Source organism: Cygnus atratus, chromosome 2 (assembly GCF_013377495.2).
Source record: "Cygnus atratus isolate AKBS03 ecotype Queensland, Australia chromosome 2, CAtr_DNAZoo_HiC_assembly, whole genome shotgun sequence".
Taxonomy (NCBI): domain Eukaryota; kingdom Metazoa; phylum Chordata; class Aves; order Anseriformes; family Anatidae; genus Cygnus; species Cygnus atratus.
Window position 1 is genome coordinate 28,698,600 of NC_066363.1, and position 17,837 is coordinate 28,716,436.

Here is a 17,837-nt window from a genome sequence, read left to right on the forward strand (position 1 = left end):
TATGTTGGTTTTGTTTATAATGCACACAGGTGAAGTAAATTCTTACAGTGCTAAGAAGCATTTGGGGACTATTATTATTACATATCTTCTAACTGCAGAATCTGAAAATTATATGTTGTGTCTAATAATGACACTTTTTTTTTTTTTCCATGCACAATTACAGTTGCCTTAGCGGTTGTGCTTATGGAAAAATTAAGATATTAGGTTGTCAGGACAGTTGACTTCATGTCCTACAATAGCAAAATCCTGAACAAAGTAAAAAGAATTACTGTAAAATCAACATCTCATTTTCAGAAAATAATTGCAGTGTTAATGAAACATTTGATAAATGATAGTGATATGACACTATTTAAAGTTCTGCCTGTTTTATTTCATCTTTATTTTAATGAGAACTAAACAGAATATTTTGAAGAATGAGTGGTGTCTGTTCCAGATACCTTGTTATGTTATAAATAATTTTTATTTATATATGATTGCAAGCAAGCTGTGCAATTTTAATTACTAATAATAATTGATTTAAAAAATCCATAATTCTAGGTGTTTTTTACATTGTGTATAGGCATCTGCTGTTTTTAAATTAGTATGGATGGGGTTGTTTGCAAATTTGGCTTATTATGTATTTTAGATGCCACTTTGTTGTGTATGAAGTACTTTTTATTTATTTATGTATCTATTTTCACTTAATTTGTCATTTGCAGTCTGCAGAAGCTAAATGTTTCCCTGTTGTTAACAGCTAACTTGGCCTGTGAAATGGTTTCATCTTCACAGCTGGTTTTAGCAGGAGGAAAAATCTTTCATATCCTAGCTCAGGAGCTGATCGTGCTTTACGGATACCAATGACAAGAACTTCAAATCATCGTTCTGAGATAGGCAGTTTCCTTACAGCGTTGTTTCCCATATCAGAATGGAGATACAAAAATAGATTCTTAAGGATATATGAATATGTCCTTAATTTCCATTGACTTGGAAAATTAGGCCTTTTATAGAAACAGAGAGCTGTCTGGATGCATTTTTTGGGAAGCTTCTTAATATGCATGGCCCTTAGAATTCATTCTTGCCTTGGATTTAGGACATTAATCAAAAGATAAAAATCAAAATTTGAAAACTTGAAGTTCAAATTTGAAAATTTGAAGTTCAAATTATAATTTTGTAGTTGATAAATTATCTGTGCATGTAAAGCAGAGCACTGTTTGTGAAAAGGCCTTCTAGCAAGAAGTCTTGTAACTGTCTGTAGACTGGATTCTAGACTGTAATTTTTAGATTAATATTCAACTGTATTTTTAACAGCGCACATTCCTCTACTATATTTTTTTATAAAAGGTTTGGAAAAAAAAAGTCCTGTGTAGCAGAGAAGTCTAGCAAAATCTCATTATGCTGCAGAAGCTAAATTCTTAGAAAAACAGATGTCTTAATGCATAATTACTGCATGAAGGAATGTTCAGGTAATTAACTCTGAACATTGTAGTCGTGTCCTTAGTATGTGTATTTCCATTTTTTACTGACCAATTCCCTTTATTTTTTGTGCGATTTTTGTTTTATTTTCCTACATTTTGCAAAAATATTTTGAGGTGTGGATATACAGTGTTTTTACCTGTGCTATAATGAAGTACTAGGTGCTTTTCTACTGTGTGAAGCACAGGCAGACGAAACGAGCTTTCTTTTCTAGAATCAAGCATCATTAGTAGAGAAACGATGCTTTTCTTTTTTTTTTTTTTTTTAATTGTTTCCAGTGAGGAACAATTTATTTATTGTAAAGATCCCATTAAATTTGTAAGTAGATAGGCATATAGCTTGAAACACTTGCTTTCTTCGTTACCACTGCAGAAATGGAGATTATGCAGTGATTCAGACGAAATCCATTCTCTCACTTGGGTAGGCAACAGGAGCTGTTTAGGAGGTGGCAGCAGTTCCTGCCTCGACCTCAAGGTTCCTGTGCTTCAGGCAAGTAGGGTCAGCCTATGGAGCGGGGCAGGGCAGGGCAGCATGCCTTACAGATTGCTCCCTACAGGTCTGTGTAGAAACCTGTGTTACTCAGTTGCTCTGTGTTTGACCTGTTGGATGTCTTCACATAACGTAAAGCATCATGGATGTGCATCCTAACCCTAGCTCTACATTTGATGCCCTTCCATCACTGGTTGGTTCTTTTCTATTGCCCAGGTTTGCATATGTGTTGTTTTTACAGTGCAATTCCATTCCAAGTAATTAGTTTTGTTTTAATTACCGGACCTTGGGCTTCTATGACAGCAGAGGTTGCAAATTTCTTTTAAACTTACGTTAGTGAAGCCAAATATGAATTTAAGTTGAAGGTATTGTCAGAAAAAGCTGGTTTCTGTAGGCATGTGAGACGCTTCCAACAAGCCTGTGCTACTGAACAGTTATCTGCTGGAGTTAGGGAGCACCTTTTACTGTTGCCTATCTGTGAGGTGTGCATATTATGAGGAATGGAGGGCCACAGTATTTTTTTTGAAAAAAATGTGCAAGTTTCTTGCTTGCCTCCAGGTATGTCACAGTTTTGTCCTGAAAGGAGGACCTTGGAAGAAATGTTCAGTGTCTGAACTCTGTAGGGGAAAACCTTGTCTTTACCATTCTGGCTTTCCTGTAAACAAGCGTGACCTTATGAATGGTGGTGTAATCTTTCATTTTTACCTCTAGATGAGTGTGATTTTTTTTTTTAATAGGTCATCTTTCCATACTTTTTTTAGAGCAAGTAAGTGGGAGATTCAAAAGCTTTTCTTAACTGCTAGAAGCATGTGTTTGAGCTTTCCTATGTCAAAAACATTGTAACAAGCCACCTGTTTTATTTAAGGTGAACTATTTGAGACCAGCTTTAGGTCATGAAGATATTTAACTGCTTTATCTTTCTTTAAAATCAAGCAAAAATACCTCTACACTCCCCAGATACCTGCCCAGATAAACCCAAAGTACAGAGACCAAAGAGACATCATCAATGATTCATTGAAAATTTTGTTTGAAGACTTACTGTATCAGGTTGAGAGACTACCATAAAATAATATTTACATAGATCAGTGTAAATTTAAGATCCTTCAGGAAGAATGTCTACCTCAGTTAACATTCATGGTAATTTTTATCTGCTTAGGGTATGCAAGCACAGTAGTGGTGCTATATTTTCAGTCATAAATGAGGAGAGAGGAGAAAGGAAGATGTTTCATAAGGAACTTTCCAGCTTTTTTTTTTTTTTTTTTCCCTGTATAAGTTACCACAGTGGTTTTGGAATATTCTCAGATCTCAAGTGGATGCCATTTAGTCCTGAACTGTTAGCCTCTGCTTTGAAACTGATTTTCTTTATTCTGTAGTGATTTTCTTCACCAGTGTGCCTAGTTTCACACTTCCCTGTATGCCTTCATATCACCAATGAAGACAGTTGAAGCTCAGTGTTGATTTTAGTATAGAAAAGAAGAAAATGTATAGAAGTCATGAAACTGCAGAAGATACGGTCTATGTACCTTACTCTAAAAATAATAAACACCTAGGCGATGTTTAGGGAAAGAATGAAAACTTGCATACAGCTTTGTTTGGCTTGTGAAACACTGCTCTGTTTCCTCAGAGAAATTCCCTGTCAAAACCCTGTCTTTTTAAGTGGTGTAGTATACACTGAAGGTTGCCATACCAGAGCAATGGACTTGCTCTGAAATCCTTACTCCTGTATAAAATCAGAAGAAAATAAGTTGTTATATCGTAAGGATTTGACTAGAGACATATACATCTGCACATAACAAAATAAAACAACTGAGTCAGTAATTTATATTTTATATAAATGAAGACTTGGCAGGCTTAGCTGTTTGTTTTCAAATTTTATTGCATCTGTGTGAAGTTTATTTTTGTATCTGTTGATTTTTGACAAAATGAAACATCTTTTCTGAATATTAGGCCGTGGAAGGTCACTTTTTGTCCTGGTGGTTCAGTTATTGTTTTTTTCCTTTTTAAATGGCTTCGTAGGGGTCTGTGTATGCTCCTGTTTATAGAACATAGTTTAAAGTGAAATATATGATTCTATTCAAAAAAATAAGACCAGTCTCTGGCCTTTAGATCCTAACAGAACTCTAGGTATATCAAGATCAGATTGTATCCGTCCTTTTTCCCAGCTCTTAATTTTGTGGATGAAATGTTTTAATGTTTTGATGACAACAAAAAAAGTATAAGAAACTTTTATTCTTCAAATCCTTTTTTTAATCAAAACTGAGCAAATAGCACATCTTTTGTTTGTTTTATTTAAAATTGAAGTTCCTGTCATAATCTGTCTTCATTTTTCTATATTAGGATTCATTGATCCTTGAGAAGTCCCAAAATTGGAGTTCCCAGAAAATGGACCATATTTTGATTTGTTGCGTTTGTCTTGGAGATAACAGTGAGGATGCTGATGAAATAATCCAGTGTGACAACTGTGGAATAACAGTGCATGAAGGTAATACAGTTCTTTCATTCTTAATGTGTGAGGAAAGTTTATGCTTTACATTTAATAAAATTTTGACTGGCTTCAAAAAAAATTAAGCCTTTGAACTATGGTGGGTAATTTTTTATAGTACCACATGGATCCTTTCAGTGGTGAAACATTCACCTGCTTTAGGATAGCAAATGCAAGCAAGTACAGGGCAGGTCATGGTCTACACAGACCTACAGGATGAATCACATTTTGCAAATATTCCAACTAAAGATTGCATTTTCAGGGCTTTAGGCTATCACATCAAATGTATTTTTGTCCTATCTATTTCAGTACATAAATGTGATTGCATAATGGGGGTAGAAGATCATAAGAATAAAAGATCTTGAACAAAAAAACTGGGGGGGGGGGGAGGGGGTCACATATATTTTTGCTGTACCAAAAAGGCAGAGAGATGGTGAGGATGAGAGAAGGGAATTAGCAACAGTACTGAACAGCTAGCCTTGAACTTTCTTGTAATCTTCACTCATAATTTGAAAAGCAGAAACTTTAAAGTTAAAACATATTTAAAGTGTTGGTTTGCTAATTGCTTTGAAATCTAGAATATGTTTGGATTTAAATGTAGGAGGCTTTTCTACAGTGTATAGGGGAGTGAAGGAGGCAAGAGGTCTGAGAGGTAAGCAGAGCCTTAAGTAGATAGCATACAATACTTGCTTGCTTTGTGGGTTTCAGTGTAAGACTTTTGAACTTCGTAATTTTATTTTTCTGTGAATGCTGTTCTGAAATACTAACTTGTGTGCTACAACTTCTGTGGATATGCCAATTGCTAAACTAATTTAAAAGGTGATTTGAAAAGAGGAGGAAAATGTATGTTCCTCTTTCTATAGTCAGGTTTTTACTGGTTTTAAAGGAGCAATTCCACAACGGTTCTGAGATGAGCATGTGGGATTTTAACAGCCTTACATGAAAGGTGAGGCTGTATTATATTTTTGCTCTTGATAGTAACACCTTAAGTACCTGGTGCCTGTTCAGTAATGACTGCATGAGGTTTTCCAAAGGAATGAGGGGTGATAACTCGTCTGGGAGCGACTCTGTTAGAGCTCACGTGGAACATAACACGGCCAAGAGGTATAGGGGGATTCTGATTTGGACCTAGAATCATGGATGCTTAAGAAACTCTTCTCCTTGTCTTACTGGTACATTTTGAGATTGCTAGAAGGTCGATTTCCTTTCAGTGCAACCCTTTGCTTTGTGATGTTTGTATCATATGCCTGGCCTGCATCACTTGTCCAAAAGCTATTTTTCCTCTGCAGACACCTGGCCAAAACTCTCTAAAATTTAAAGAGCGAATAACTGGTCCAAAGTCAAGAATCTGTAACTACCCCTAAAACTACATAAGCAGCATATATGTAATACTAACAATATCCACCCTTATACTTTGCATACTTCTATGTCTTCAAAAATTCAAGTTCAGCCTGGAAATTAATTCCATTGATTAAATTTGTTCTTATTTCACATATTGATCTATTTTTTTTCCTTTTAAAAAAAAAAAGAAAACTTAGATTGTTAGAGAAAAAAATCTTTTGAATTTGTAATTTTACAGTTGCGTGTGTGTTTACTTCCGCATAGACAGAACTCTCATTTCTTTTTATAAAAAAATCTTTAGGCAGTAATCTGTCACTTTGGATAAATGCTTTTGTGGTAAGATCGTGTAATAGGAGGACACCCCCAACTGTGGTGTCAGTTTTCCTGACACATTGATTGCAGCGTGTCTGAAGGAAATGTCTGGTGCATATCACAGGATGTGACATAACTGTAGGTAGTACACTTGCCAGTTATTGCTCTTGGGTTAGTTGCTATGAATTCAATAAGAGAAGTTCTACATTTTTCCAGCTGTTTCTTTTCCATCCACTCTATTTTTATTTTTAGTTTTTTACTTTACTGTGATGTGTATGTCGGAGAATAAAACTTCCCTTGCTAAAAGTTACAGTGTAGTCTCCATATATTCGTGTTTTCTCGATTCAAAGTGTACGTAGGTGGTGTTAGCATATGCAGATGTTCTGTTTCACTGACAAAAAATTATTCTCTTGGAGAGACAGAGGAACAGACACAGCCAAGACAAGAATTAGGTCTCATCCCTTTTCCTTCGGTGGCATAAATTTCACTACAATTGTTTTAATGCTAGCATTTCAGTGTTTGTAATTTCATTTTAATGGCAATGCATAAAAATAAGCTAATGACAGAGTGCAGTAGGTTTAAAATCAGAGAATAAAGTTAGTTTCCTGTATAAAATGACATTCAATAGACAACTTAGCTGTAATCGTAATACAGAGATGCAGTTTGTGGAAGAATAAATGTTATGAGAATTTTAACATCTTGACTTTCATGTGTTTAAATTCATCGGCATTACTCATATAGTTCTATCACTTAGTGTGAGAGGCATTCAAGGAGGTGGCAGACAAGGAGTTGTGATACAGCAATAAGGAATACATAGCATGTATTTGCGAACAGTAATTGAGAAGGGGCTATCAGGTAGTCCAAAGATCCAAAATTCAGAATTTTATGATCATTAAGGAAAGACATCATGCATGTTCAGTAAAGCGTTTGTTTTCTTTTTTTTTTAAGTTTCCTTTGACATATTTTCAAATCAAAGGTGCAGTTGGTTGACTTACTGCACCTGGGACTTATTCAGCATTAAGTCTAACAACTGAAACCTAACATGTCAGTTAGAAGACGTGCATCTTCTCCTTTGTTGTCCTTTCAGTCCTCAGGTTGAAACCTAAATAACTACACCTAACAACACAAACAACTGTGCTGCCTTGAAAAAGAATCTGGAAGATTACCTCCTAATGTAGCTTGGGAGATACGCTTGTAGTGAGCTGTTACATTGCTTTTTGTTCAAACCCCACAATTCCTAACAATTCAAACAGGATGGTCAGACAGAACAACTTTGTCTTGCTCATCAGCTTAGTTGTTTAATACAAGGTTTGAAAGATTTATCAAGCAACATATCTGCATGACTATGCATTTTAAAGAGTCATAAAAATAACACTCTTTAAATCTTTGTTACTAGGACAAAATATTTTTTTCAAACATGGGAAAAGAAGGTACACAATCTGTTGAACCTTTACACTCATCAAAGTTTTAAGGATCTAAAATGAGATAATTAGCACGGATAAAAGAATACTACTTTGGTAAAATAAGGAAATACCCATGTTTTAAAGACTGAACTCTTGATCTCTGTATTGTAATTATTCAGGCAGATTTGGAATAAAATACATTTAGACTTGTTTATCAAGTGCCTTCTGTACTGTCTGGTTTAATACACAAGCTAAGTTATAGCACTGCAGTGCAAAACACTTCTTTTTAATCTTTCAGCTTAGAAGAGAAATGTGAGTCCCTTAGCATGGCTGTCATGTTACTTGAAATTAAGTGGAAGCCGCTGAAAGCGTGGTTTAGAACTGCAGATTCATCTTTTCCATCAGTGGTAATTGTTGAGTCATATTTAGTATATCTGCTTGCCTGAATGTATTTGATAAACAATTTATCCACAATTCTATCTTTTAAGTGTAGCATTAAGTGTACTGTAAGTATGTGTAGCATTCAGTTAACTTCTTTTAAGATGTAATATTAATCTTATCCATTTAAGCTTTCTGTTGGCAGTTAGTGTTACAGCTAATGATGGCAAGAGAAAAAAATAAATTCAGTATTTCATTTTGAAAAATGTTCTGAATTTTGTACTGCTTAGCAGTGTTCTTCACCTTTGCCAGGGTTTTCATTATGATTGCAAGTTAATAACCAGAAAGCACATTGCCATATCTTGAAAAACTGTAAGGTATTCAAGAAGTAATGTTTATGTAGAGAAGTGGAGCAACTCATAGAGGAGGCTTAGGTGTTTATTCTAGAATAAATACCACCAATGATCAGGACATTGTGAATGGACAGAACAGGTGAATGCTGTAATGATCTTAGGTTGTTGATTGCTCCAAGTACTCTTACTTGGACTGAAATTCAAGTTTTAGCCCAATCAGTACATTTCTTCAAAAGGGTTTCATTCTTAAATTGCTTTTACCTTCATAACTCAATTGAAGTAATTTTTTTTTCGTACATATTTAAAAAAAACAGTTACAGCTGTTCCTGTACATATTTGGCATCCTATCATGCTCTAATATCAAATGGCATCAGTATTGTTTTATGTGACCCTTTAAAGTGGGACAAATATTTTGTCATCAATTACTTTTTGTTTTTAAATTTAACTGTATTTGAATCATGAAAACTTTAAAAATTGAGCTACTAATAATTCTTTGCTTTACTGTATATTTTTGGCATGCTAGTTTTTTCACTGCTAGTTTGTCTAAGGAATTTAATTATCTTCATAAGCATATCGATTTTGGGTGTCGAATCCATCTAAAAGATTTATGGTCTCACTTTTACACTGTAGCTTTACAGACATTTCATGTATACAGCTGCTCAAGAGATCTGCATTATCCAGAGGGTTATTAAATTGATGAAATTTGATCTCTTCTCTGGTTTCTGTTACCACTTAACAACCCAAAAGCAGCAGGAACCCCTTCATGGCACCAGAAAAATTCTATGTTAAAATACTTGCATATTCTTAACAGACAACATACCTTAACAAGTGGTTTCTAATTAATTTGGGGGTTCAAGTATTTTTTTTAAAGTATTGTTAGATCAAATTTAGATTTTAGTTGTGAATCTGTATTTAAATACTATGTGTTTCACTAATCTATATACATTAGTGTTAATTTGTGCTAGAAAATAAACTCTACAGATTTGTTGTGTAAAGTTCTGAATTATTTTGGAGCATGCTCAAACAGATCTATGCCACTACTCAGAATAATTATGAAGTACTTTTTGTGAAAAATTGCACAATAAAGTTCTTTTCCTCGTGGTTAAGGATAATGACTTGATGTGTGTGGGTAGAAAAAAACTACTTCTGAAGGCAGTCTTTTTGTTACTTATGCTCCTTCACAGCAATTGAGGTTTCTGGTACAGAATCATACGATCTGTGGAACACTGTTTTGTATCTTGGCTTCTCTAGCTTTATTTGCCAGTTAGTGACATTCTTATGGGCTGGATTAACTTTGCTCCAACTGTAGTGCACAACACTGTTTTGGTGTATTTATCAGCTGTGATTAATGGTAATGTAGTGTATTTTTTCCAGCTAATGACCATCCCTTTTGCTGCATGTAGCAGTAGGGTGTTTAGCTTTTGCTAAATGACAGGGAAAAAGAGCGGATGCCTCCTCTTGTCTGGTAGAGATCTTGAAGTCTTTAAAGTTGTCATATTGCTGTATAAATTAGGAAAAAAAAACAACCCTTGGGTTATAACTCTTGACAACTTTTTGAATCCACATGAGAAAATTACTTATATTTGCATTTTCATGGAAACTAAGTCTGTTGTCAACACACGTGAAAAGGATGGAAATAATTACAGCAAATGCACGTAGTTTCCTAGGAAGAGGGAGAAAAAATATCAGGTGTAAATGACTGATAAGTGTAACTAGGCAAATATTTCAGAATGAAGGTAAGACAGTTGTGGAAAGTCACCGTTCTAATTTTAGCAGCCTGACAGCACTTAGTTGAGAAAAACAAATCGAATTACATTTGATTGTTGAAGAATTATCAGCGTTCGGAAGAAACCAATTTTATTTTGCCATATGGATTGATGATAGTATTACTGCTCCTATACTGTTAGGTAATTTTAATAAGTACATTTAGGAAAATATTAGTTTGATAAGAACGGTCTGTCAGAATTATAAAAAGCTTAATTATTCATCAGCAGTATGATATCAATGTGTTTGTACATTAATGTAATTGCTTAAAAGTAGCTTTGCTGGCATATATTCAAGATTGTGTTGTTACAACTTAAAAAGAACTTTCTGGGATACTACTTAGAGCTGGTATGACATTATAAAGAAAATTGAGTTAGTTTATGTATGAGCCATACAATATTTTATATACCTAATGAATCTTGTCTGGCACTTCTGGGTATTATTTGTCCTTTGATTCTGGAATACCTTTATAATAAAAAAGAAACATTCTGGTGACTTAATTTAATACTTATTGATGAATCTTGTGCTGTAATGGAAGACTATATTTCTTAAATGGTACCTACAGTGAGTGTTATTGCTTATTTTCTGAAGGTAGTTTTAGTCTATTATCTCTGTTTCTGTCACAGGGGGAATTAGAGCACTGTTACTATTTTATTATAGTCAGTGGGTAATGAACCAAACTAACAAATGATGTTGCTATTTAATTGCAAAATTCAATAATTTAACTGCTCTGCAAGCAAAAATGTTGACTTGATCGTTGTACTTGACAAATAGCTGAGTTTAATGTTTCAGCAGTGTCTCTACTGTGTTTTAACATAGACTATGAAGTCTTATTTTTCTCTTACTGAGGAAAAGGTAAATGTTCAAAGTGTGGCATATACAGAAGCACGGTTTTGTGGTGATAAGCTTTAACGTTTTTCTTTTTGTCATTTACAGTAGTAGGAGTACTACTCTTACTCTTTTTCAAAATTTAAGTAACAAGCTTCTAAATCACTTTAAAATACTAAATTTGAGGTGATTAAGCACACAGAGATGCCTTAAAATCGTAAAAGCACTGGGCACACCAAAGAAGAATTGAGAAACTGAATAAGTTTAATCACAATTTAAAATCAACTAAAAATGAGAATGCTAAAAAAAAAAACTAAAATATACTTCATCAATCACCAAAGTGGTGTCTCAAAACTGTTAATCTGTGCTCATCAAATGATACTTCAGTTTTAAAGTTACAGAAGGTCTTTTAAGTTCAGTCTTACAACCCTTGGGGGATGCAAATTCTTATTTTTATTTCTAATATGTGTATTCTCTTTTAGCTGAATTGGATGCTGTATGCAAAGTGGAAAAGTAGGATGGCTATTTGTTGAATGAGTACTGCTAGCACGATTGACTTCCTAGAGGAAAATAGACACCTTCATTTCAGGGTAGTGAGAAGCAGAAAGATAGGAATATCCAAGAGAAAGCTGGATATGCTCTCAAATCTAGATCCTGACCCATGATACCCATGGATTCCTCATTTGGTGCTAGTATTTAAGAAACCATGTTATAATTTGGATCAGACTGCTGATCCAGCTCAAAGCAGACTTTACCAGTTGCATGGGAAGACAGGTAGCTCTACGTAAGCACTACTACAACGGTGGAGAAGAGAGGTATGAAGGATCTTGTAGGATAATAAATGTTTAAAGGCATTAAGAATCGTTTCTACAAAACAGAATAGTTGGTCAGTATTTTACTGGACTTCAGAAATTTTCCTTAGCTGTTGCATTTAACTTGAAATATATTTCTTTAACTGAAAAAAATGCTATGATTCTCTGTCTGTGTGGGTTGCTTTGTCTTGTGTTTTTTTTTTTTTTTTTTTTTTTTTAAATTCTTAATGGATAGTCTAGAACACCAAGCATTACTAAAAGAACAAAGTAAAACAGACCTTTACATTTTTTGGTTGCAATATAAGATCATTCTTTAGAAATAGGGTCTATTTAGAATATAAATTTTGCGCTAAAGGTTATCCTTGCAGAAATATTGGAAGCTTTCTTGGGATGTTCATTATCATGCCACTGAGTGTGCTTGTGTGTATTTCCTGCTGAAAATCATAACTGAGAAGTACATGTTTATTTGTCTTTCCTTATATTGTGTCTTTCATTTTTGCGTATGTAGGTTGCTATGGTGTTGATGGAGAGAGCGATTCCATCATGAGCTCAGCTTCAGAAAATTCCACTGAACCTTGGTTTTGTGATGCATGCAAATGTGGTGTCACACCTAGTTGTGAACTATGTCCAAACCAAGATGGGATCTTCAAGGAGACGGATGCGGGCAGGTAAGGCTGAAGAAGTGGTGTTTCAAATCCAGCTTATGCCTAAAAGTTTGGGTTTTGCCCTTGTCTGTTCCTGTAGGAGACAATGTTTTAAATTAAACTGCTTATATTCTTTCTCTCGCCTCAGTTTGAGTTGGGTGCTCTTTGGATAGTCAATCACCTAATCTTTTTTTTCACTCCTAATATTCTTCACATCCATTGTAATAATATAGGTTTATGGACTGATGAGCAACAGATGTACCTAAGTGAGAAAAAAAAATCACTGTTTAATTCAGGGAATGATAAAACCTGTTCTCCAATGTGAAGTGACCCATGTATTGTTGTATGTATACAGATGTCTTGCTGGATATGCTAAAAGACCTTTTTTATGTGATGTCTTCCGTTCCTGTCATATTTGAAAAATAAGTTGATATGGTTATTAATGGCAACTAATTTCCTACAATAAAGGAGAGAGCAAAATGGTTAGTGATGTCATGTTTATGGCCGATGTTACTGTTTTTTTTTTCTGAGAACAATTAACACAGTTAAGTTCTTTTTCCATACATTTTTATCACAGAATGACAGAACCGTAGAATCATTCAGGTTGGAAAAGACCTCTAAGATCATCTAGTCCGATCATTAACCTAGTACTAAAGTCCACCTGTAAACCATGCTATCAAGTTCTAAATCTGTACGCTACTAGAAGACCTCCAGGGATGGTGACTCAACCAGTTCCCTGGGCAGCCTATTCCAATGCTGCACAACCCTTTTAGTAAAGAAATATCTCCTAATATCCAACCCAAACCTCCTGTGACACCATTGAGGCAGTTTCACTTGGTGCTTGGGAGAAGAGCCAGACACCCACCTCGCTACAGTCTCCTTTAAGGTAGTTGTAAAGTAGAATAAGGTCTTCCCTGAGCCTTCTCTTCTCCAAGTGAGACAAACTCAGCCCTCTCAGCTGCTCCTCGTAAGACGTGTTTTCTAGACCCTTCACCAGCTTTGTTGCCCCCCATCTTTTTTACTGCTTCTTAATTTTATATAAAATTTATATAATATACACAATATAATATTTATATTATTCATATATAATATATAACAGTATAAATACTATACATATGGATTTTATATACATTTTACAGTTGCAAGTTGCAGGTGCATAATAGTATACAACATTTTTGGCTAATGGGCCTGTCATAAGCTTTTCATTGATTGTGTTAACAAGGGAAGGCAATCTAATTAGTTGATAAGGCTGTTCAGAGGAAAGCAAAGCTTTCTTAATCCTGTTTGACCACATCTGTTTGATAAGTAGGATTATAAAAATCTGCAGTCATATCTTACTGATGACGATAGATGAGTTCATGTTGTTTAATGTTTAAACCATTTACACTGAGCTATATATTAGAGAACAACATATTTTGTACTAGCAAATCACAAAATATAGCCATGTCCTCAGTTTTCTTTCATCCACTGGCTTGTAGTGGTTTTCTCTAAATGATGACATCATTTAGATGACTGTGACTGTCTTGTAATGAGTGCAAAAGCATATTCATTTTTTTCTTCAGTTCTTTGGTATTAGCTGTAGGTTTTTTTTCATTCCTGTTTTCAGTTCCAGTACTGTTGCTAATACTGTAACAGACTGATCCTGCCATCATTAAAAGGTCAGCAGAGCTCTGGATGATATTTTTGGAAATCTTTTTTTGACATACTGGTTTTAAGGAAAGTAAATATAATATTAAAGTATCATAAGTTGATTGAGATTTTGTGGATTAAAATGCACATGCCTTTGCATTTCTGCCTTAGCTTGTAATTTTTTCTAATATCAAAAACATTTTAAGTTTTCAGTGGAAATAAACAGATAAGGAGGGTATTCATACCACTGAACTTCTTCATTAGATTTAAGTGCTAGGAATCGGCTTTGGAGGGCAGCTACCTTTCTCCATTGAATATACATTGAGCTCAGCTTCTTATTTTCTAACTGTATTTCAGACTTTTTATTCCTGTGTTCTGTAAAGCAGTTTAAGCACTATATATGTAATTTCCCTTATAATGATAATAGAAACTACAGTCAACATTTTAAAAATTGCTTGCTTGAAATTTCTTATAAAATAGCAGTATGTTTTTGATTAATATGGAAGTGTTTTCTCTGCAGTACTGATTATTTGTGCAAAAGCATATGCCTGCTTTGTTGACTGTGGAGATTAACATGACAATTTTTTATCACTGTTATTGCATTTTTATCTGCTAGATGATGTGATATGGCTGTCATGAATAAGTATAAGTTTACTCTCCCAGGTGAATAGGTTTATGTACTAGAAAAAAAACAATACTAGCTAACATGTGAATAACCCTGTGCGCTCTTTCTGTTATTTTATTAATTTAAACTCAGTAGGGGAATGGGGCAATACAAAGTAAGGTAGGATGTCCATTATTATTTTACCACAGTACTGAGTAAACTGCAACATAGGTCAGTTCATTTCTTGGAATAGTACCATAGACTATTGAATAACGGAATCGTTCAACTCTCCATCCCTTTACAACCTTTTAAAAGAAATTCTTTATGGGCATTAATGCTGGAAATTACACAAAAGTGAGACCAAGCCTATTCAGTTTCTTTTCACAATCAAGTTGGAATTATTTCTGTTCCTATGTGAATCATTATAATAAAGAGGTGCTTAATTTCTCAGCAGAATTCTTTTCACATTAACCTCTCAGCTTCATGAGCATAAACGTGAATTTATCATTTTGAGAAATAAAATTTCATATTATCCAAGAATATGAATTCTGTCCTTGTTATGGTATGGAGTTTTTCTTCTTCCCTAATCAACATCTGTCATCATTGCTCCAAGCTAAATGGATGGTAAAGTAACAGGGAAGATTATTCTTCTTTGATTACCCAATTTGTCTTAATTACAAGCTTCTAAAACATGTGCAGCTAAACAAATGAGCAGGAAAATATTTAGAACTGGTATTAAAAGCAGCTGAAATTGCTTCAGCTGTGAACTTGACTGACTTCTATATGTTTTTTAATAAAGATTCAGGTCCGAGTTCACATAAAAGTGGCTAAAGAAATGAGGCACTTGTGTGCCAATCACACTGAAATGGCAGTTTAAATCTCTAATACTGTAATACTTCGGTGACATGTACTAAAACGTTTTGAGAAGGTCAGTATGAAGCAAGCAGCCAGCTGTTGGATTTATCATAGATAAACTCCTACAGAGTGCAGCAGCATTTAATACACCAGTGGAGCATGAAAAAACTGTGCAAATTAAATTGAGAAGCAGCTGCTTGTAGAAGATGTGTATCTTTATATTGAACTTTGGAGGGTAAATTTTAATGCAGTCTTCTAAATGTACTACGAAAAATCTCCAACCAGAGCCTTGATTTTTTTTTTTTTTTTTTAAGAATAGTAACTGTGAGGAAGTGTGACTTCAACTTATACAAATATGTTTTCTGTAGTGCATCTTAAATCAATGAAAGGATATAGAAAAGCCCTAGTGCAGTTATTAATGGCTAAGCAGTATCTTTATTTCAAAGTTACATGTCTTACTCTGTGTGTAGCATTTTGCTTGAAAGAATAAAAAATAGGGTCTTGATTCCTTTTGGAAAAGAGCAGTTTGTATGTTTGTGGAGATGAGATATTTCTTCTGGTAAATGTATAGTATTTGATAAAATACATACTCATGCACACAAACTCTTTTTGGTAGAAAAGTATTTCATAAAATTATGGTAGTGGTTTAGGCCAAACTGTAACCAGTTCTGAGAGGGTGGAGATAGTATCAGAGAATATCCCAAGTTGGAAGGGACCGACAAGGATCATTGAGTCTGACCTCTGGCTCTGCACAGGACCACCCAAAAATCATCCATTGTGTCTGAGACCGTTGTCCAAATGCTTCTTGAACGCCAGCAGGCTCGGTGCTGTGACCTCTTCCCTGGGGTCCTGTCCCAGTGCCTGACCATCCTCTCAGTCAAGAACCTTTTCCTAACACCCAGCCTGACCCTCCCCTGTGAAAGCGTCCCACCATTCCTTTGGGTCCTATTCTTGGTCACCATAGCAGAGCTCAGCACCTGCCCATCTTCTTTCCCTTATGAGGAAGCTGTAGGCCACCATGAGGCCTCCCCTCAGTCTCCTCTTCTCTGGCTGAACGAACCAAGTGACCTCAGCATCTCCTCATATGTCTTCTCCTCTAGACCCTTCGCCATCTTTGTTGTCCTCCTTTGGCCACTGTCTAACGGACACCCTCTAAAATTTTATGTCATTCTTAACACTGTGGTGCCCAAAGCTGCATGTGGCACGTGAAATGAGGCTGCAGCAGCTCCGAGTAGATTGGGACAATCACTTCCCTTGACCAGCAACTCAGGTCATGGCTGGTCACCAGAGAATGACCTTGAAGGATGGTATCAGGTGCTCCATTGCTACCAGAGAGGAATACATTGTGGAGAGGCAGGCAGAAGATGAATTTTCATACAGTAATGAGAACAGTCTTAGTTTTTGCATAACTTTGTATTAAATTAGGAAGTTCTTCTGGCATGTTGGAGTATTTATATCATATTAAAAACAATGATGGGCTTTACTTTATCTGTACATGAAGAAGTTTGGCAGAACACTTGAGTATCCCAGCTTGTTCTCTGGCAGCTAGCATGCTGTCATATTTGGACCATGTTATTTAAAGACAAAACTGTAACTAATCTTCAGATCTTGTTTTGATTCTACCTGTAGTTAAAGTGCTATGACTCTGCTGTGGATGCCGAGAGCCCTAGTAAAATCTGTGAAAATTACTGCATGTAAATTTATATTTCAAATGTACATTTTTCTCACTGTTTTAGTTTTTCATGTTTTACAGTGAATTTATGACTTTGCATCTCAAACACGAGGGGTTTAACAATAGTATAAAAACTTCTATTTTCAAATATGCAGGTGAAAAGAGTCTTGTCAGATACAACACTATGAATTGGTCAGTGTTACGGCTTTTGTTAGATTTACCAACCAATTCCTTTAGAGTGAAGTGAGTTAATGGCTTGTAGGTAGTTTGTTACTGGGATTTTTCTGTTAACCAGGTAGTAATTTTGTTTTTTCTACTTCTACCATCCCACCCAGCCTTAGTTTCGTAAGTAATATCAAAACCTTAATACATGTTTCACGTTGCATAAACAGTGATGGGGAACTCCGCTTAAGAACCATCAGAACAGAGGGTGTTGGTCACCTTGCCCTTGATCTAGACAAGCAAAGCAATTCCAGTTGCACTGAAAATCCTTGCTGTGGTTCAGTGTGCTGACTTCCCAATATGTATTCCCTCCCTGCTTCTAATATATTTTTTTTGTTTATGTGCGCTTTTTCTGGCATCTGTAACATTCACGTGGCACTTTGAAACCTGAAATTGGCAAGTGTAATATGGGAACAAAATGTTGATAACAGTAACCTAATTTTATCTGCTGTTTTAGGTGGGTCCATATTGTTTGTGCCCTGTATGTTCCAGGAGTGGCATTTGGAGATATTGACAAATTGCGGCCAGTAACGCTTACAGAAATGAATTATTCAAAGTATGGTGCCAAGGTAAGTCTAGAAGAGACGTACTACCTAC

At 35.2% G+C, this 17,837-nt stretch overlaps 2 protein-coding genes across 3 annotated transcripts in view; both read left to right on the plus strand.

Annotated features, from left to right (window-relative positions):
* Positions 1–17,837, plus strand: part of TMEM106B (transmembrane protein 106B) — a 1,075,577-nt gene that overhangs the window by 506,361 nt on the left and 551,379 nt on the right. The gene's annotated exons all lie outside the window — the stretch shown is intronic.
* Positions 1–17,837, plus strand: part of PHF14 (PHD finger protein 14) — a 164,408-nt gene that overhangs the window by 11,383 nt on the left and 135,188 nt on the right. Inside the window, 3 exon segments of the mRNA XM_035545388.2 lie at positions 4,279–4,423; positions 12,123–12,282; positions 17,698–17,809. Coding sequence (XP_035401281.1) covers positions 4,279–4,423; positions 12,123–12,282; positions 17,698–17,809 — 417 coding nt within the window.